The sequence below is a fragment of the Lithobates pipiens genome, unplaced genomic scaffold (assembly GCF_037356315.1).
Source record: "Lithobates pipiens isolate NorthernLeopardFrog02 unplaced genomic scaffold, aLitPip1_a1.2 Scaffold_23, whole genome shotgun sequence".
Taxonomy (NCBI): Eukaryota; Metazoa; Chordata; class Amphibia; order Anura; family Ranidae; genus Lithobates; species Lithobates pipiens.
In genome coordinates this window covers 233,535,468-233,557,647 of record NW_027507785.1, presented here as the reverse complement: position 1 = coordinate 233,557,647, position 22,180 = coordinate 233,535,468, and the positions used below count along the sequence as shown (strand labels likewise).

The 22,180-nt window shown below is 43.4% G+C and overlaps 1 protein-coding gene across 2 annotated transcripts in view; it reads left to right on the top strand.

Moving 5' to 3' along the window:
* Positions 1-22,180, top strand: part of CDC7 (cell division cycle 7) — a 90,565-nt gene that overhangs the window by 7,214 nt on the left and 61,171 nt on the right. The window contains exons 2-4 of one of the 2 annotated variants that reach the window (XM_077452934.1): positions 12,409-12,447; positions 12,848-12,983; positions 15,364-15,457. In XM_077452934.1, coding sequence (XP_077309060.1) covers positions 12,901-12,983; positions 15,364-15,457 — 177 coding nt within the window. In that variant the 5' untranslated portion in view covers positions 12,409-12,447; positions 12,848-12,900. The remainder of the gene's footprint in view (positions 1-12,408; positions 12,448-12,847; positions 12,984-15,363; positions 15,458-22,180) is intronic. The other variant, XM_077452933.1, reaches the window with a different exon arrangement.

Genomic DNA, 22,180 nt, shown 5'->3' with positions numbered 1-22,180 from the left:
CATGTGGAAGAAGGTGCTCTGGTCAGATGAAACCAAAATCGAACTTTTTGCCCACAATGCAAAACGATATGTTTGGCGTAAAAGCAACACAGCTCATCACCCTCAACACACCATCCCCACTGTCAAACATGGTGGTGGCAGCATCATGGTTTGGGCCTGCTTTTCTTCAGCAGGGACAGGGAAGATGGTTAAAATTGAGGGGAAGAGGATGCAGCCAAATACAGGACCATTCTGGATGAAAACCTGTTGGAGTCTGCAAAAGACCTGAAACTGGGACGGAGATTTATCTTCCAACAAGACAATGATCCCAAACTTACAGCAAAATCTACAAAGGAATGGTTCACAAATAAACGTATCCAGGTGTTAGAATGGCCAAGTCAAAGTCCAGACCTGAAGCCAATCGAGAATCTGTGAACAGAAGTTTTCAGCTCTTTCCACAAACGCTCTCCATCCAACCTCACTGAGCTTGAGCTGTTTTGCAAGGAAGAATGGGCAAGAATTTCAGTCTCTCGATGTGCAAAACTGATAGAGACATACCCCAAGTGACTTGCAGCTGTAATCGCAGCAAAAGGTGGCTCTACAAAGTATTAACGCAAGGGGGCCGAATAATTTTGCACGCCCCACTTTTCATTTTTTTTATTAAAAAGGTTTCAAAAATCCAATAGATTTCGTTCCACTTCACAATTGTGTCCCACTTGTTGGTGATTCTTCACAAAAAATAAAAATTTTATATCTTTATGTTTGAAGCCTGAAATGCGGCAAAAGGTTGAAAAGTTCAAGGGGGCCAAATACTTTCGCAAGGCACTGTATAATGTTTGGGGGTTCTGAGTAATTTTCTAGCAAAAAAGATGATGATTTTTACATGGAGAGAAGTGCCAGAATAGGCCCGGTATTGAAGTGGTTAAAATTACTGATCGCCGCCATTGCGAATAAAAATGCCATAAATATTTATAGAAGTGTTAACTTTTTGCACAAACCAATTAATTTTACGCTTGGGATTGGGATTTTTTTTCCCAAAAACATGTAGCTAAATGCATATTGGCCTAAATTGATGAAGAAATTGGATTTTTTTTTTTTTTTTTCCCCCAACCATTGTCTGGGTTTTTTGTTTATAGCACAAAAACCAAGGTGATCAAATACCACCAAAAGAAAGCTCTATTTGTGGGGGAAAAGACATCAATTTTCTTGAGGCAGTGTCGCACAACCATGCAATTGTCAGTTTTTAAAGTACCGTATTTTCCGGTGTATAAGACTACCTTTTACACCTAAATTACACAGCCAAAAAGCGGTGGTCGTGTTTTTTTTGTTTTTTTTTTTTTTTTTTTTATGCCGGGTATGAAGTGGCCGCAAGGTGGATTTCATCCCGCCAGGTGTTCTGTTGATGAATGCAGAACCTGCTAAGCCTGCTCGGATTGGAGTAACAACCTCTGCCAATCCGAGCAGGATACATTACAGTGAGTCAGAGTGGCGCGGGCTGATGTGACAGCCCCTGCTAATCCGAGCAGGCTTTGTATCCATCAACAGATTAGTAAAATATATTGCCTGCCATGATTGGCTCAGTGGAGCACACTGTATGCACACTGTATTTTGCAGTGTACCTGGCACAACTGTACTAACACAGCATCGTATACTGTGTGTACCTAGCGCTCTACATATTAACAAATCATCATATACTGTGTGTACCCAGTGCTACTGTACATAAAGCATAATATACTGTGTTGCCAACATCCTGTACTGCACATCCAGTTCCAGATCACCCCATCATATATAATACTGGTATGATTTATGGTGCTTTGAAGGAGAGGTTTCATTGTTGCTGCCTACCAATTGTGATATCTCTGGGACTTGTAGTTCACCAGTTTCCTTTTTGATTTCATAAGTGATAATACAGTGGTAATACCTGACAGATTTCAGATTAGTGTAAAATGGCTGATAGACAAGGCTCCTGCAAGGAGAAGGAAACATGAAGCCAATTTCAAGCTCAAAGTTGTAAACTTTGCCAAGACATTGCAAGACAATATGAAGTAACAGAAATGATGGTCGAAGACTGGAAAGCAAAGGAAGATGCATTAAAGAGTATGCAAGGGGAAAGTGAGTTCTGGTCAATGTGGGGTGACTCTTAATGCACAAAGCATGTAGCGGACATGGTTGCCTCCCAGACAATAGGTAAATCTGTGGAGCCTATATTCTGTTGAAAAAAGGAGGCCAGGAGAGACTGTATCGGGTCTGGGTGTGGTAAGAGGGACAGCCAGAATGGATTCAGCTTCCAGGAGGCCCCCCCCCCCCTCCTAACCGCTCCCAAGCCAATGTCCACAGATAGCGGAGAATGGTCAGAGATGCGTCTGGCATGATATTCTGAGGAGACAATCAAAGGTAACATACTTTCATTCTCCAATCCCATATCAATGCGAGATAGACACAGAGGCTGATTGACAGGAAAACACCCTAGCCTCAGGGTTATGCATCCTCCACACGTCCGTGAGGCCCATCTCCTGGAGAAGGCGTGCAAACGGCGTAGCCCGTTGCTTGATCTGGGGCCCAACCCCTCCTCCGACACCCAATTTGTCCAGTTCTACGTCAAGGTAATTGTTAAAATCCCCTACAACCAAAAAGGGTACACCCAGGAAGTGGGACATATAGTCCGCCAGTAAGTTGAGGCGGGTGGCCGAGAACGGAGGAGGAATGTACAACCCCACAATAATACATTTAGTCCCAAAAAGAGAGCATAATAAAAAAAATATAGCAGCCCACTGGGTCGATTTTGGTATTCAGCGGGGAGAATTGTGTGCCACTTTTAACCAGGATACTCGCCCCCCTCGACTACACCGAGCAGGTAGCATGGTATTGATGACTAAACTGTCTCCTCGCCAACACTGGAGTGATGGTCGGGGGGAGGTGAGTCTCCTGTAGGCACACCACATCAGCATTCAAGCGCCTGACCGTCCGCAGCACCGCCAAGCGCTTGATCGGGTTATTCAGACCCCTGACATTCCAGGACAACTCTTGTTGCTATAGACATTGGGGTAAGAGCACATAATCGGCAAAGAGTATCGGTACAAGCAAAGCATATACATATGACCCCCATAGTGTGCAGGCCACCCCCTAGGATGGGGTATGGCCAGTTCAGCAAATTGCCCCTAGGAGGGTGCAATAAGTCCAGTAGCAGCAACTCCAAAAATAGACGTGGGGCAATAACATAGTGAGAGGGGAGTGTCCCCAATGTCAGGGCAATTGTTGAGGAAGTCAAGGCAAACTGCGCGGTAGGAGAAAGATGAGGAAATCAAAGATAATAAAAATTAAAAAATGAACCAAAAACAGTAGGCCAACAGGGCCATAATAACTTTCCGGATGGGGATCTTGTCCAGTCCATCCTGGGGGCAACAGAGGAAGTGCACTGAAGTGTCCCAAACTTCTCAACAGCAAGAACTGTAGCTATACGCATTTCCAGACACGAAAACACAGACAGATAGCAAGTTACCTCCACCTTGGCATGATGTAAGTAGGGAGAAAAAGTGCAATGAGACCCATATGACGGCTTGCAAGATAAGTTCCTCATGGGGGTGCGCCGCGCCTGGCGTGGGCAGCACGAATAGACTGTTCCTCGCGGTCCAACCATTGCACTGCTAAAGATGGAGTATCAAAGAACTGCACAGAGCCCAGAGAGGGGTATAACATAGCATACTTAAGATTGAGCTCTCTAAGCCGACGCTTGACATCTGGAAATTTAGTACGTTTCTTTTGTAGATCAGCGGAGAAATCAGGGAATGGAGAGATCTTGGCATTTTTCCATCTTCAGGGCGGTGGGCTTTATCCTGGCATTGAGGAGAATCACATCTCTGTCTTTATAATTAAGGAGTTTGAAAAGGAATGGTCTAGGCGGAGCTCCCTGTGGTGGTGGTCTGGCTGGGACTCTGTGTGCACGTTCAACCGAAAACATGGGGGAGAACACCTCCCTGCCAAAGGCATTGATCAGCCATCTTTCAATAAATTCCACCGGGTTTTTCCCCTCCATGCGTTCCGGGATGCCTATGGCCCTTATATTATTTCTTCTCATTCTATTCTCCCTGTCATCTAAACGGGCGGCATGTTGCATGAGCAGATGGTTGTTGTAGGTAAGGTCATTCTGCATGGGCACCATGTCATCCTCCAGGGAGCTCACTCTCCCCTCTAGTGCAGATGTCCTCTCCCTGAGCTTCTGCGCATCATGGTGCAGAAAAGTAATCTCAGCTTTAACCCCTTGATCTCAGTGGTGAGGGCTGTTATGGAAACATTACAGGAGTTTACTGCCGTGAAAATGTCCCTTAACGTAGGTTCCCCCTCGTTGTCAGGGCTTCTCTGGGATAAGGGCCCAATCGAGGCATTTTTTGGAGTACTCACTGTGTCCCAAGGTAGTGTGGCGCTATGCGAGTCCTCCAGCAGCATGGTATCATCCGCATCCAGTGTCCCTCCATTGAGCTCCTCCTTCCTGCTGGGGAAGGCTGCCAGGTCCGAGGAGAGCGGTTTGGAGAACAGCTTTGCAGCCGCCTCCCTATGAATGTCCTTCGCGGAGCGCTGCGAGGCGGCGCCATTTTGGCCCCATGAGGTCCGTCGCGCGGGATGGATTTAGCCGCTTCATGGCGGCTGTCTGACTCCCAGATGGCATTGGGCGGCTCGGTCAGGATTAGCGAAGCAGATGGGTACCGTTTGGCGGGTTTCCGGGCTGAATGGAGCGGGCTCCCAGGATAATATCACAGAGATTTGGTGGAGCTGTCTGAGTGTGCGTCCGGCTACAACTGCAGCCTGGCCACGCCCCATGTAGCAGACATGGTGCATGAGCATCCTCACAATGGTTTTGTAGTGACACAAAACATGGATTTTTGCAGTTCAGTGGGCCAAATCTAACCCGGATCACAGCAAAGGATTTACTTCCACTATATCCTGGTGTTCTAGGTTCTTGGAAAGGCATGATCTGGTACTGAGGTAAAAGACCATATTACCTGCAGATCTTGAAGGAAAAGTAAGTAATTTCCATCCATATGTAATACAACAGCGCAAGAAACACCTCTATGCGTTAAGTCAGACTGGAAATAAGGATGAAACGCCCATGAATGGTTGGAAATAAAATGGTCAACTCAAAAGGTGCAAAAATCGTGTTAATTAAAACGGGACGTGAGACGTCCTGTTTTACAGTGGTACTAGCATGTACAGTTGATGGTGCCAAACTAAGACCCATGATTATCTTCAAAAGAAAAACGATGCCGAAAATCAAGTTTCCTGTTGGAGTTTTTGTACATGTGAATGAAAAAGTCTGGATGTATGAAGAAGGGGTAAAGCGATGGCTTAAAAATGTATGGAGTAGACGACCAGGTGGACTTCGTCGAGAATGTAGCCTACTGGTGTGGGATATGTTCTGGGCTCATTTAACTACCAGCACAAAGGAAAGGCTGACAAGAATAAACACAGATGCAGCGGTTATTCCTGCAGGATTGACATCATTGGTACAGCCACTAAACAAGCCATTTAAAGATTGCATTTGAGAACAGTGGAATGAGTGGATGATTAGCGGTGAAAAGTCATTCACAAAAGGAGGAAACATGCGTGCTCCACAGTTGGATGATTTGTGCAACTTTGTCATAAAAGCCTGGAATGATATTGATGCAGAAAAAGTAAGTCTTTTCAAGAAGTGTGGCATAGCTAATTAATTGGATGGTATGGAGGGCGAGTACTTTGCAAGATGAAGGGGAAGCTGAAGCCACACCATCTGATGTGGAATTAGATCCATATGATGACTGTCTTACAAATGTAACACAAGATGTCATTGATGAACATGAAGAGGATTTTGAAGGATTTTAAGCACCGTACCAGAAAGTGAACCAATGTTCATTTAAAATTACTGTTTTTTTTTTTTTTTTTTTTTTTTATCAAAGGTTTTTTTATTGAACATTTTATATATCACAGCAGTTTCCATTGTACGCAATCTATCAGATTACACTCCACAAATATATATCAAAGGAATGCCTAAGTGTAGCACTACAACATTGCATTTCTACGTTCATATAAAGGTCACTTTTATGGACATTGTAAAATTCTGGACATAACTAGCTCCCTGGGGCTCAGACCGGGAGTATCCAACCATTTGGACCATATTCTTTCAAACCTGCCCGGGCTTTATATATATATATATATATATATATATATATATATATATATATATATATATATATATATATATATATATATATATATATATATATATATATATATCTCTTCCATAATGAGGGTATTCCCCATGTGGGCTATACAGGAGGTGGTGTTGGGTGGTAAAGTTGACTTCCATCCCATCACTATCGTCTTCCTGGCCTGAAATAGTGCTCTTGAGACTGCGATTCTGGTCAGTTCCTCGGAAATCACACCCTCCAGGACCCCCAACAAACAGCATAGAGGGTCTATGGGGATTGTTTGAAATACTTACTTAGTTAAGTGTACCTACAACCTCGCTCCAATACCTCTGGAGCTTTGGAAACCTCCACATGAGACGTGCCGCCGTCATCGGCAGCATAATGGGTCCTGCAGCCTGCCCATCTCATTGAGTTTCGTTGGGGTGTAGTGAGCTCTCAATGAAATATATACTTGGGATACTTTCTGCGCTACGTTCAGAGAGCATAGGGTTACAGATTGCATGGCTTCTTCCCACTGATCTCCTGTGAGTTGGCCTAGATCCCTTTCCCAAATGGCCTCCGCCTTACATGGAAATGCTTGCAGGTGTTTCGCCAGCAGCATTTGGTAGAATTGGGAAATTAACCCTTTAATTTCAGTGCTGGTATGCAGCACATGAAACACGGTGTCGGGTCGACTGTGCCCACTCCACCGCGCTTCCCTATGCCATGACTGCATGTTGGAGTTGAGGGTAGTAATATTGCATATTAGCAGGCAAACTTGGCTCGCAATTCATGGAAGGTTAGCAGCCTGCCATTTGCAAATATGTGAGATGGCAGAGTCACACCATGGGCATGCCGTCTGGGCCCATGCTGCAGCTTGGCCAGCTCCACATACGACTTGTTGTTGTCCCAGATCGGGCTATATTCTGTGAATCCCTGCACCCCTTGGAGTTGTCTGCTCTTATTCCAGATCTTTTGTATAAGCAAAAGTGTTGATTTGTTTGGACTTCAAAAAAATATTTGCACCTCCAGTCCTGTCGGGGTGGACTCGGCCCTGGTGGCTAGCAACATCAGCCATGCCACCGAGCTCCCCAGATCCTGGGACATAGAGCCAATCAAATGTAACTGGGCAGCTATATAGTACAGCCAAGGGTTGGGTACCGCCAACCCTACACTGTCTTTGGGTTGTTGCAACTGCTCCATTCTAATTCGAGGGGACCTAGTATGCCACAAAAGCCTTCTGAATAGGGTGTTCACCACTCTAAATATTTTCAGGTGTATTACAACTGGCGAGTTGTGGAGAAAATTAAAGCATTAATATCATTTTTAGATCGGCCTTGCCTGCAAGTGACATTTTAAGAGCATTTCAAGTGTTGATTTTTATCCCTAAATCGGGAGAGCAATGGGTGCACATTAACCTCCCTAGCGGTAATCCCAAGTCTGGCTCTGGTTGGGCATTTACTAGCAGGAGCGGTAACCCCGAGCCAGACTCGGGAACGCTTCGCTCGATGCAGGGGAGGACGCAGTGAGACTTACTTACCTTGTCCCCTGGATCCAGCGATGTCCGCCGCGATGTGTGATCGAGCTGTCCTCCGCTTGATTCACAGTGCCGAATGCCGCCGAGTTCCGTTTCCTGCAGCGTTACGGCAGCGGAGGACGGCGGGAAATTCAAAAAAGTAAAAACACAAAACAAACAGCACTGTAATCTTACAGATTACAGTGCTGTATTAAAAAATACACACCCCCTTTGTCCCTAGTGGTCTGTGCAATGCCCTGCATGCACTTTTATATTTTATAAATACTGTTTTTTTTTTTTTTCTGCCTGGAATTTGGAGATTGTCCATAGCAACCAAAACGTGTCCCTTTTTTTAGTTTTTTAGGATTTGATTACATTATTGAATAATTTTTATTCTTTATTATATTATAAACTTTATCATACCCGGGATGTCTGCTAGACTCTAGTTTGAAGAGATTTAAGAGCGTTATTCAAAAGAATTACAGGACTACAAAATAAAACGCTAGATTTCCATGCAAAATAATTGTACCGCTTTCAGCACCTAATTCCAGACTGAATCATACCGCCAGGGAAGGTTAAGGGAGCAGTAATCCCCAAGCCTGGGCGATGTCTGCATCCCCAAATATTTAAAACTGGACACCACCGGGGTGGGACAAGAGTCGGGGAGGGTCACCACCCGATCCTCATCTAGCATCATCAGGGCTGACTTTGACCAGTTAATGGTCAAACCAGAGCAGTGTCCAAACTGTGTCATAATAGACCTAACCCCTTCCAGGGAGTGTGTTGGGTCCCCCAGAAAAAGTAGCATGTCGTCTGCATACAACATGATCTTTTCCTGTAATGTGTCATATTGGAACCCCTGGACTTGAGTGCTACCCCGCACCAGGGGCGCCAGTGGCTTTATTGCATTCGCAAAGAGCAAAGGGGACAGTGGGCAGCCCTGCCTTGTCCCCCCTGCTGAGAGTGAAGGCCGGTGACATCCTGTCAGTTATCCTAATGGTCGCCTGGGGAGAGGCATACAACAACTTGACCCAGGCGATGAATCTTTCCCCAAAACCAAATGTTTCCAATATTTCCCAGAGAAATCTCCAACTGACACTGTCAAATGCCTTGTTGGCATGGAGAGACAAGAGAGCCCTGCGGCCCCCATTATCTTCCTGTAATTGCATATTTAAAAATAAGCGTCTTAGGTTGGTGGCCGTGGACTTCTGCGGCATGAAGCCAGCCTGATACTGATGGATGATGCTGGATATTATCCCATTGACACTACGCGCCAGGACCTTGGCAAGGATTTTCATATCACTCTGAAGTAGTGAGAGAGGTCTGTAGGAGCCAGGGTCAATTGGGTCCTTCCCCGTTTCAGCAATAGCATTATGTTTGCCCTGGCCATGGATTCTGGTAGCTGACCAACATCCAGGGAGAAAACCTTCAGTAATTCGGGCAGTAATTGTTCCATGTTTAGTGTACACCACCATAGGCAGGCTGTCCTCCCCGGGTGCCTTACAGGTGGGGAAAGAGCAGGCCGCCACCTGGAGCTCCTCTAAAGTAAGAGGGGAATTGAGTTGTTCTCTAGCTACTTCTGAAAATGAGGGTAGATCAATGCTAGACACATGTTCCCGGGTCCTCATCCGTGTAGGCATCCCTCGATCCATAGAAGTTTTTATAGAAGGATGCAGGCTCTTGTATAATGGCCTCGGGAGAGTTAACCACCCTACCGTTAGAGGCGCGTATAGCACCAATGGCTGGGGAGTGTTGTTGGGATCTTGCTATTTTGGCCAGTAGGCGGCCCATCTGCTCCCCTTCCTCCTAAACCGCTAGTTTCATAAAGAACCGATTTCGCTCAGCCATGAGGATCAAAATTACCGTATTTAAATCAAATTGTGTGTGTTTTTTTGTTTGTTGTTTTTGTTTTTTAATGGTGTTGCCTCGGAAGCGGAGTAGTCTTTTTTTTTTTTTTTTTTTTTTTTTTTTTTTTTTTTTATACAGCGAGTATAGCCCAAAACCCAAAGTTTTCACTGGAAAAATAGGGGGTCGTCTTTTACGCCCACTAGTCTACGGCAGCAAATACGGTAACGCAGTGCAGTATCGTAAAAAAAAAATGGCCTGGTCAGGAAGGGGGTGAAACCACATGGGTAGTGGTTAAAGAACTACCCCTATAAGCAATGTTTTATATCTTGGGGTCTTAGCCATACTCTTGCACAGGTTTATTTGGCCAAAGTGTTGTATTGTCTTGAAAGAAGCATGTACAATATTTACCTTTTCTAGGGGATCATTTTGTTTTGTCCTGCTTTAGATGATTACATCTGGAAGCACAAACAAGTGGATGCACAGTATAATAGCTCATGGCTACATGCTTCAGTTTTCAGTGCTTTTCCCCTCCTTGCTTTATGCTTTAAAGTTTCTTTGAATCTACAAGAGTTTGCTCCTTTCTGCAAGTTCATCGATCATCCTTTCTCAAGAAGTGATCATTCCAGTTCCAGAAGGTGAAATGCTTCATGGTTTCTACTAAAACCTGTTCATGGCAATGTTTATCGCATCTTAAATTTCAAGGATCTCCAAGTTTCTATATGAGCTCAGAAGTTCTGGATGGAATTGGTGCGTTCAGTGATGACCTCTCTGACGGAGTTTTCTTGGCATCAGTGGATATCAAAGATGCTTACCTGCAAATTCTGTTCTTTTGGTTTGTGGCCCTGCTGTTTAGCCCGCAACGGCTCCCAGAGTGTTCACCAAGGCTTTGGCCTAGTTCTGGGTCTCCTTGTACTTGGAGTATCCCTGTTATAGGATAAATTAATGACTTCTAAGATATCCATTTACACCTCTACTGGAAATCAGTGTGCCTCACGTGGTGTACACTCAGAGGTTTGAATTTTTCATCCTGCTCCTGGAAACTTGGATGAGGGCTCTTGCTCTGAGGGCTCAGGTAGACCTTCTTAAGACTATAATTCCAACACTGGTGGATTTTCTCAGATGCTGGAGGTGGGGAAAACCATTACTCTATCCCGGAGGTTCCTGAAGATGAACACCAGCGTGATGGGCTGTGGTGGCATTCTGGATTACTTATTCTCATCCAGGGAGCTTTGTCACCACAGGAGAGGTTGCTGCCCATCAGCATCTGGGATTGACGGGGATTTCCCTTGCATTGATTGCTGAAGGGCCTTCCTGTAAGGTGCAGCTGAAGGGCCTTCCTGTAAGGTCCAGTTGACCCAACACCATGGTAGCGGTGTACGTAATTCCTCAAGGAGACACCAAGAGTTAAAGCGGAGTTCCACCCAAAAGTGGAACTTCTGATCATTTGTCTTCTCTCCCCCTCTGGTGCCACAATTGTCACTTTTCGGGGGGAGGGGGGACAGGGTACCTGTCTTTGACAGGTATCCTGTTTCCACTTCTGGGAGTCTGGGCTGTGGCCCGTGACATCACCGCGGGGCTCCTGCCTCCTCTCCATGTCGCCGGGCCGGTAGGAGAGAGGAGCGGGGCCCTCGCACATGCGCCGTTTGTTTCCCAGCGTGATGCCATAAGGCTACGCTGCCAGGTTCGCTTACCCGGAATGGTGGTGGCAGCACCCGACAGCTGATGGAAACATCAGCTGCGGTGCTCACATCGTGGGACTCCAGGACAGGTAAAATGTCCTATTGTTAAAAGCCAGCAGATGCAGTATGTGTAGCTGCTGGCTTTTAAAAATGTTTTTTTTTTTGGCGGAGAGCCAAATAAATCAACAGCAAATCTAAGCTGTTGGTATGGCCCTATTAAAGTGAACTTGCTTGCCATGCATGTGAGAAACTCGTTCACTTTAACCACTTCCCGACCAGTGCGCGGCGATGTACATCAGCAGAATGGCACGTGCAAGCATATTGGCATACAGGTTACATCCAATCTTAAATGCCGCCCTGCCATCGCAAGCGAGTGCTGGTCGGGACCACCGTGAGTCCAGTCGCGGGTCTTGTGGACTCGATCACCGCAGCCATACCCGCGATCGTCTCACGGGGCGGCCGTTGTAAACCGCATCTCCCCGTTCTGCCTAGCAACAAGTGACGCTGATTTCTGCTCCATGTGATTGGAGCAGAGATCAGAGTTCACTAAAAGAAAGCCCAGCCCCCAACAGTAACACACCCCTAGGAACACTTAACCCCTACACTGCCACCCACTGGTTAACCCCTTCACTGCCAGTGTCATTTACACAGGAATCGCTGCATTTATATAGCTGGTCCCAAAAATGTCCAATGTGTCCGCCATGATGTTGCAGTCACAATAAAAATCGCTGATCGCCGCCATTACTAGTAAAAAAAAAAATGAATAAACATGCCATAAAACTATCCCCTATTTTGTTAACGCTATAACTTTTGCACAAACCGATCAATCGCTTATTGCAAATTATTATTTTTTTTTTTAACGTATCGGCCTAAACTGAGGGAAAAAAATGTTTGTTTTATAATATTTTTGGGGGATATTATTTATTATAACAAAAAAATAATAATGCGCTTTTTTTATTTTTATTTTTGTTTATAGCGCAAAAAATAAAATCCGCAGGGGTGATCAATTACCACCAAAAGAAAGCTCTATTTGTGGGGGAAAAAAAGGACGTCAATTTCGTTTGGGAGCCACGTCGCACGACCGCGCAATTGTCAATTAAAGCGACGCAGTGCCAAATCGCAAAAAGCGGTCTGGTCTTTGGCCAGCAAAATGGTTCGGGCTGAAGTGGTTAAATTAAACCTGTCAAGGAAAATCATTGGAACTGTATTTGCTGATTTTTGTCTGCAGGTTTCAGAGCCATCATTCTTCTCTGAACATCCCCATATGGTAAGCTGCTGACATAGATCAAGTGTGTGTGTGTGTGTGTGTGTGTGCGCACGCGCGCAAATTGTCCAAAACCTGCTTGTTTGAAGTCCGTTGCTTGGTAGCAAAGCAAGGGAAAGCGCCTCTGTATGGTCTTTACCTTCAAGAAACAATACAGAACTGACTGCTCTCAAATTCCTCTGTGGGATGTTTGGAAATTTGCTAGTATGCATGCAAACGTTTATTGCATGTTTTTATAGCTCTTTGTTTCTTGGGTAATGTTTAACATGCACATATCCTTTAAAAAAAAAAAAAAAAGTTGGGTACATTGCTTACCTGACTGCTGACAGACCATTGTATTTGTTTTTTTTTGTTTTGTTTTTTTGTTGTTTCCAAGAAATAACTGAATATTTATCTTTTTTAGGTACTTTTAGTTCTGTGTATTTGGCTATTGCAAGATTAAGGTCAGGAGAGGATATGAAATTTGCTCTGAAACATTTAATCCCTACAAGTCACCCCACTCGAATAGCAGCAGAACTGCAGTGTCTTACAGTAGCTGGGTAAGTACATTTTAAAGGAAACTACATAATTATGTGATACTTGTTCTGACTTTTCCTGTTAAGAATGCTGGATATTACGGCGGTCCTTCTGATCAACTGGCTTCAGTAATCAAGTATGCACATCAACTGTTCTGATTTACTTGTTTCAGGTTGGTGTCTCTGAAAGTAGTGATATCAGGGCTGCAACTAACTATTATTTTCATAATCGATTAGTTGGCCGATTTTATTGTTTCAATTAATCGGTTAATAACCTTTAAAAAAAATAAAAAAAAAAGTGGGTCAAATTGACGTTCATTTTCAACCACAGTGATGGTACAATTTGGAAATAATAAAAAACTTCTTGGTCACAGGAATTTTCAGCAAATGTATCTGATTTTCATTCAGAAATTACATTCATTTTAAAAACAAGTGAATATTTCAAACAAAATTCTTTCAGCGAATGTACAAAGATTTTTCATCTGAATATTCTCATCTGAAAATGGATCCGTGTGACCAGCATAAGGCTCGGTACACACCTAGGCAGTTTGCTTTTGATCTGTTTCTGCAGTGCTTTTTGCTGTACGTTTTTTGATTTTTGCGCACGTGATTTTACTGCAATTTGCTTTTTTTTTTTTTTTTTTTTGTGGGCAGATTAAAAAACACAAATTGCTGCAAAACGCATTACATGCTTTTCTGCAGCTTCTCCATTGAAGTATATTGAACCAATAAAGCACCATTTTGCGTTAAAAGTCCCTGACCCTTTCAGATGAGAAAGTGTCCCATAGGAAACCATGCAAATGAACTGTAGTGCATTTCTGCAAAAATCACATAGATGTGAACCAGGTCTAAGCCTGGGTTTACACCAGTGTGGTGCAAATTCCAGCTACATTTTTTCTGTGAAGAGAAAAGGCAGCTGTTCAGTGGTGCCGCGCCGTTCTCTCTGCGCATCAGCTGAGGAGGGGGAGGTGTAGTGAGAAGAAGGAAAGATTTCTTGTTCAGAACACAATGCATCTGCGAATCAGATGTGTTCCCATAGAGGATGTTCTTGTAATTGGCAACGCAATGCCCAGAAAACGCACACATTTTTTGTGCAATGCGCAGTGCAAATGCAACGCACATATGTGAATAAGATGCATTCATTTGAATGTATTTTAAAATGTCCTGCAAATTGGATGCGGTGTAAGCCGCATTTTATTCGCTTAGGTGTGAACGGGGCTTAGACTAAGTTTTTAGTAACATAATGGGGTTAAACTAAAATTAGCCCTTTTTTTTTTTTGTACTGTAGACCAGTGAAACTAATATTTACAGTAGCGATTATTTGCTCTTTTTGTACTATAAGGCGTTCATTTTAGTTTTTTTAACCCCATTATGTTACTGACCGATTAATCGATTATGAAAATAGTAATCGATTAATTTCATAATCGATTAGTTGTTAATCAATTAGTTGTTTCAGCCCTAATATCAGACCTTTGGGCAGTTGTTTTCAGAAGGTTCAAACTGTAGCCTATATCTTTCTTTCAAGGAGTGTGGAGAATGGGGTGCTCTGGATAACAAGGAGACTTTAACCACTTACTGGGCACTTAAACCACCCTCCTGTCCAGAACAATTTTCAGCTTTCAGCGCTGATGCACTTTGACAATTGCGTGGTCATACAACACTGTACCCAAGTGAAATTTTTATTTTTTTTTCCCCCCACAAATATAGATTCTTTTGGTGGCATTTGATCACCTCTTTGGTTTTTATTTTTTGTTACAATTAAGGCCCCTTTCACACGGACGATCCGTCCAGGTCCGCCTGTCAGTTTTTCAGGCGGACCTGAACGGATGCTCCATAGAGGTCTATGGAGCGTCGGATGTGAGTGGTGACAAGTCCGCTGACATCTGACCCGCTCCGATCCGAAAAAGTGTGACAGAGGAAAAAGCTATTTTCCCATCTGTCATCGGATCGGGTGATGATGGACACTGCAGACCGTCGTCGCCCGATCTCCCATAGGGGAGAGCGGCGCTGTGACAGGTCCGTCCCTGCGCAGTGTGCAGAGACAGACCTGTTATCTTCCTGCTCAGCGGAGATCGCTGATCCGCCCCGTGTGAAAGGACCCTTAAAAAAAAAAATATATATATATATATATATATATATATATATATATATATATATATATATATATATATATATATATATATATATATATATATATATATTATATTTTCTTATCAGAGTGCATAGTAACTCCAGATGCCTTTGGAGCCATCAACTATTCACTATAAAATGTTAATTTGTAGTGTATTTCCCTTGTGACGATTTCCTGGTAACAATACAATAAACTGCTCAGCTGCTTGTGTATTTTGTCTATCTCCAGTATCTGACAAGTATTTTTAAATTTGTATGATTTTTTTTTTTCTAGCGGAGATGACAACGTCATGGGTGTAAAATATTGTTTTAGAAAAAATGATCATGTGGTTATAGTTATGCCGTATTTGGAGCATGAATGTTTTGTGGTAAGTGTTTATTTTTTGCATCTTTAATTGCTTGCATTGAGTACTTTTCTGTATAGAACATAGAAACTCAATGTTAAAGGTAGGTTTCTCTGAAAAATAGTATTGTAAAAGTACACAGTTGCCCAGTTGACTTTTGACTTATGGGTTTGTCCACACCAGATGCACCCGCTGTTCTCCAGTGCAGGTGTAATGGGAAAATCTGCTTGTTTTATTCACACCAATGTATTGTGTATTATGTGGGAGAAGACCTATTGCATTCTTAGAACATTTGCCAATTGTATACCAGTGTTTCAAAAATCCAGTGCTTGTGAAACAAAATAAGTTATGGTGCGCTTGTTTTTGTTTACTAGAAAGAAATATACTTCTATAATCCATTTTTACTTCTACGCTTTGAACTGGCACTGGAAAATTCCCAGGAGGGTGTATTTAACTCCCTTAATGGCAGTTAAAGTGGTTGTAAACCCTCCCCCACAACTTTGTCCCATGTAAATCAGCATAAAAAACCCTAATGAACACTGCTTGTAGATATCTCCTTACTTGCTTAATATTGTTGTAATCCTTGTTGTTCTGTAGAATGAAGTCACTGAGCATGCCCAGATCTCCCCTGATTTAAGGCACACTCTCTGTCTTATCTATCTGTTATCAGGACTTCCTACATCACAACACTGAACTCTGCTAATCACTCAGAGCTTCCTCCTACACACCATGTGATTATGTGACATGAAATACAGTCTAAACTTAGCCAATACTGCAGTCTTATCAGCTGAAGCTGATAATTCTGACAAAGGCAAACATTAGACATCTGCACAAGTAAGCTATGAACAGGGAAGCAGGGTTGCCATAGAAACGGATTAAGGAGGAGGCTTGGTTAACAGTACAGGAAGTGCTCAATGTAAGGGCGGAAATACACTCCACTGTGGACTCAGAAAACAATACTTAAGATGGTGCTGCCTAACCCCTGCAAACAAGTTTTTTAAAGTTCCTTTAAACAGGAAGTAATATGCGATTTGGGCTGGATTACAGTGGCTATAGTCTGATACTTCTTTTCATTTAGTCCATAATAATAAGTAATTATCAGAGTGGGAGAGTTTACTTCCTCTTTAACTTGTTTTGTGGATTTTTTTTTGTTTGGGTATATAGTATCTCACAAAAGTGAGTACACCCCTCACATTTTATTATATCTTTTTCATGTGACAACACTGATGAAATTACACTTTGCTACAATATAAAGTAGTGGTGTGTACAGCTTGTGTAACAGTGTAAATTTGCTGTCCCTTCAAAATTAACACAACACACAGGCATTAAAAGGGTTGTAAACCCTTGTGTGTGTGTGTGTGTGTGTGTGTGTGTGTGTGTTTTGTTCCTGAAGATTGGGTGAAGATTGGGTCTGTTGGTTTACCACAGAAAACCTTGTGGCAGGAAAGGTAAGTGGAGTTTTTCTAAGAAATTTAACATTTTCTTATGAATTGTCTCCTTTAAAGTAAATGCTATGCCTATGTGTCACCACTGGGGGCTGTATGGAGCATGTACCTTCTCATGCTTTGCTCAGAGATCACGCTGTGTCACAGAAGCAGCAGACTTTCTCCAGCCAGCAGGCAGACCTCTGGTAAGTTTGGAGGGTTTTTGCTTCCTCCAGACACCCCCACCTGGGCTGAACTCTTCCCCTCTTCATGAGGCTGAGTATAAGGGAGAACTGAAAACAATCGTCAATGCCATTTTTTTTTTTCTTTCACCGTCCCTTCACAGGCGGCTTCCGGGTCTCCTCCACGCCATCCCTCCCTCACTCGCAAGCTGATCCCTTCAGATCGGAGGCTGGTGCATGTGCGGGAAAGCGTTTTGAAAGGAGGGGGTCGCAATGCAAGGTGGGGGTGAGGCTTAATGTGGCGTTGGCGTGCTCCAACGCGGGAGTGTGTTTTTAAATAATAATAAAAAAATAATAATCCATTTATATTGGCAGAAAAATTTGTCAGACGTGAGAGCAAAGGGAGCATGAAAGAGGTTTTAGGGACACAGGCATTTCATGCTTAACACATTTACTATTTGCATGAGGTTGAGCATTAATAGCAGTGGCTGGACTATTGCTCAAGCAGTGGATGTGATTTCTTCTGTTGGTACCTCTGCTTTGTGCATCGGGCTAAGGTCAGAAAGGGGGTTAAAACACCCCCAAAATAGAGCTAAAAAGGTTCCCCTCAAGATATTTTTTTTCCCTCAGCCATGATGGGTTTAAAAAAAAAAAAAAAGTTTAGCAAATTTAATCACACAGGTTCTCTTCCCTTGCCCAGGACCTTCAAACTGAGGAACCACTTCCTGCCCGGAAGAAGGCTAATCCCCTCAGGGGACCATGGTGAGGCTGATGATTCCTCTTCTGAGGTGCCAAATGTGGGAGAATCAGCTGGTTTCAATCTTAAGATTGGTTCAATTTCTTGTATGGTCCACTCCACATTTATGCTCCCTTAACTTAGTGTTTGGGGTTGCTTTTTTTTTTTGTATCTGAGAGGATCTCCCAGATAAACGTTTTTATATATTCTTTTTCCCCTCCTAAAAGTTTTTTACACTTCATCCTATGGAGGAGGAAATTCACTAAGTAGATTATACCAGCAATTAACGCTGCTATATCCAGGGCCAGGATCTGGCAGCTTTATATTTTCAATAATTGCTTTGTGAGTTTCTGTTTGTAAAACCTTGACAAGGTCCTCATGCAGGTGCTTGCTTATAAACTAGCTAAATGCACAACTTCTGAGATGCCTAGTGCCACATCACCCTGAAAGCGCCCGATCTCATCTGATCTCAGAGGCTAAGCAGGGTCAGGCCTGGTTATTACCTGTATTGGAGACCGCCTGGGAATACCAGGTGCTATACGCAGTTCTGTACACATTGTTGCTAACACAAACCGCTAAATGCATGTGTGGGAACGCACGTCAGCAGAGGATAAACTTTCACCCATCAGAAGCTCCTGGCTAGTCTTCATTTTGCAGCGAAACGGCTATTTGGGAATGTTTTGGATAAAGTACCCCCTTTTGCCATTAAAGTAAAGGGGTAAATATATTTTCATTTTTAAAGCTCCTTCTTTTGTGCCAGGAGTATTAGTCTCCAGGCAGTCATGGCTTTCGCCGTCAGGTTTAAAAGGTAATCCGATTTAACCCAGGGACAAGAGGTCTTGGAGGAGGAAACCTACAAGATGCTGAGCCCCGCTCACTCAATAGGGGAGATTCTTCTGCAGTCCTCAAGGATCTGCCAGGAAGACGAATAGAATAGATGTAAAAGGTCATGAGGATATCGCCTTTGGGAGCAGTATACTGCAGGCTGCAGTATAAGTCCTAATCTCTTGGTGCCCTACTTTTTGTTGCGTCACCCTCCCTTCAGTTGGCATTGCTATGGGACATCCCACCCTCCAGTTTTAGCAAATCAACCCCAAGGTTTTGTTATTTTTGTCCTACATATTTGGTTTCCTTGTCATTTTAAGCTTGGGAGGTGTTTAATGTTGGTTTTATTTAGTGGTTTTGGCATTTCCCAATTTTATTTAATTGGTTAAACATTTAAAGTTTAGTTAACTAGCATTCCTGGGTCAATGCAAAGTATGAGAATTAAGGAAAGAAAATAACAGGTAGATGTTGTGCAAGGAATCCAAATGAAGACCACATAGTTGTTGATGAGAAGAAGTTACAGAAAAGGGTAAGAGCCAATGAGGGGGAATGAAACGGAGAACGAGCATCAGATTTGTTGTATGGTTTTTCCCATTTATGTAATAGGATTTCTACATGTATGTGTGCATATATTGAAGCATAAGGGCAACATAAGTGGATCCTTCACCTTTGACCATATTAAAGTGGTTGTAAACCCTTGTGTTTTTTGCACCGTAACGCATTTTAGGTGAAACACCTGGTGGTGACCGCCCCAATCCCAGTCATTGTCATGTGTCCCTCCCACCCCCCCTCGACTGGGCCCTGGAATTTCAAATGGCGAGGATGCGCTGTGCCTCTGCCCGGGGTTCTCAGCACTTGATTGGATAGATTGACAGCAGTGGGTGCCAATGGCTGCGCTGCTATCAAATCCAATGACCAGCTATGAATGCTGGACTCCGGATCATGCCCGCAAGATAACCCTTTTTTAATACAAAAAAAGAAACTTTAATATCACTTCATAGAGAACAGTTTGAAAGATCCCCTGTGAAGACCCATAAAGAAAATGTGTATGTTATAATTGCTAACATCTAGCACTACGTGGCTATCATTGTTCCAGTGGCTCCAAGTGATACTAAAGTCTCGTGTGTGATTTATTTATTTTTTTTCTTTAAAGGATCAATCTCTCTCTCTCGGGAGAGTCCCAGGTGGCTAAAGTAGGAATAAAGTGATGTCTCGATGGCCACACGCCAATAAAGTCACTTTTTTTTTCTTTTTTTTTTTTTTTGGATTCAAATAAAGCTCATTTTTAGGGGGCTTATCAGAATCAGGTCCATTGAATTCTATTACATGCAAAACGCTTCATCTTGCGGGAAAAAAAAGTCCCCAACCCTTTCCAAAAACACAGGGGCACTAAAATGCATTGATGTGAACATGTTCCATAGGAACCCATGTTAAAATTTCCCTGCATTTCTGAAAAATGCATCAAAAAATGTATTTAGTGTAAATCAAGCCTAAATGAGTGAAATAAGCATTTGATCCCCTATCAATCAGCAAGATTTCTGCCTCCCAGGTGTCTTCTATAGAAGTAACAAGCTGAGATTATGGGCACTCTCTTAAAGGGAGTGCTCTGAATCTCAGCTTGTTACCTGTATAAAAGACACCTGTCCACAGAAGCAATCAGATTCCAATCTCTCTAATAAGATCAAAGAGCTGTCTAAGGATGTCAGGGACAAGATTGTAGACCTACACAAGGCTGGAATGGACTACGAGACCATCACCAAGCAGCTTGGTTGGAGGCTGAAATAGTTGGTGTGATTCTTACATTTACAAATAAATTAACACAAACGAACTTTCAATATCCCTCTGTCTGGGGCTCCATGCAAGATCTCCCCTTGTGGAGTTTCAATGATCATGAGAACGGTGAGGAGTCAGCCCAGAACTACAGGGGAGAGTCAGTGATCTCAAGGCAGCTGGGAACATGGTCACAAAGTAAAACAATTGTTACTACGTCATGAAGGACTGAAATCCGGAAGAACCCGCAAGGTTGTAAAGGCCTATCTGGAGTTTTGCTAATAAACTTCTAAATGATTCAGAGGAGAACTGTGTGAAGTGGTGTGGTCAGATGAAATCAAAATCTGGCTCTTTGGCATCAACAACTGTGTTTAGAGGAGGAGGAATGCTGCCTATGGCCCCAAGAACACAATCCCCACTGGGAAACTTTAAAATTATAGGCTGATCATTTCTCTGTCAGTGGGCAAATGTACAAAATCAGCAGGGGTTAAAATACTTTTTTTCCCTCACTGTAAATGTACTGTCTGCCCTACCATTATAAAGCTCTGTGCAAAACTGGTGCTATATTTTTTTAGAATTACTTTCAGAAGTTTGAAGCTCTAATCTGGAACAAGTATACAAGTCAGGAATTCTGACTTCACAAGATGCTTTCTTGTCCTGGGAAGTAACCTTGCACATTTAAAGCCATGCCACTAGTATTCATAGGCACAGGTCTGCAGTGGAAGTCCCAATTTCTCACTGCAGGTTTTCTTTTAATGTTTCAAGATTTGCCTTGCATTAGCTATGGAAGTTTCCTTCTTTCCGATGTCCCTCTTCCAAAGACTTTCGCTGAATAGTAATACTGTAAGTTGGGCTATTTATTTTTATTTTTTTAACTATTTTATTAGTAGGTATACAGGGTTACAATACAGCTTGACTCAGCATTATATAACACCTGGCTATACTAAGTCAGCCTAGATTTTTTTTTTTTTTTTTTTTTTTCTGTAATTACTCTATCCTGTCCGATATCAGCAATTGGCTTTTTTAAAAGATTTGCAAGAGTTTTTAAAGTTTTTATTGGAAAACGTTCTTAACTGCAGAAGTCTTAATAATTGGAACGCCCTCAAGTATAAGGTTATGATTAGAGGTTGACCGATATGGGTTTTTCTCTGGCCGATATTTAGAAATCGGAGCAGCCGATGGCCGATATTTTATTTTTGCCTTCATTTCATTAAATCTAACAGTTAAACAATAAAGAAGGGATGCAGAAAATAGCTTAAATTAACAAAATGTTAAGATAGGCGGGGTACAGAGAGGTGGCTGGCGAGAAAGGGTGGGTAGAGAGAGGAGGGTGGGTAGAGAGAAGTGGCTGTGGAGGAGAGGGTGGGTAGAGAGAAGTGGCTGTGGAGGAGAGGGTGGGTAGAGAGAAGTGGCTGTGGAGGAGAGGGTGGGTAGAGAGAGGTGGCTGTGGGGGAGGGGGTGGGTAGAGAGAGGTGGCTGTGGAGGAGGGGGTGGGGAGAGGGGTGGGTAGAGAGGTGGCTGTGGAGGAGGGGGTGGGGAGAGGGGTGGGTAGAGAGAGGTGGCTGTGGAGGAGGGGTGGGTAGAGAGGTGGCTGTGGAGGAGGGGGTGGGTAGAGAGAGGTGGCTGTGGAGGAGGGGGTGGGTAGAGAGAGGTGGCTGTGGAGGAGGGGGTGGGTAGAGAGAGGTGGCTGTGGAGGAGGGGGTGGGTAGAGAGAGGTGGCTGTGGAGGAGGGGGTGGGTAGAGAGAGGTGGCTGTGGAGGAGGGGGTGGGTAGAGAGAGGTGGCTGTGGCGGAGGGGGGGGGGGGGGTAG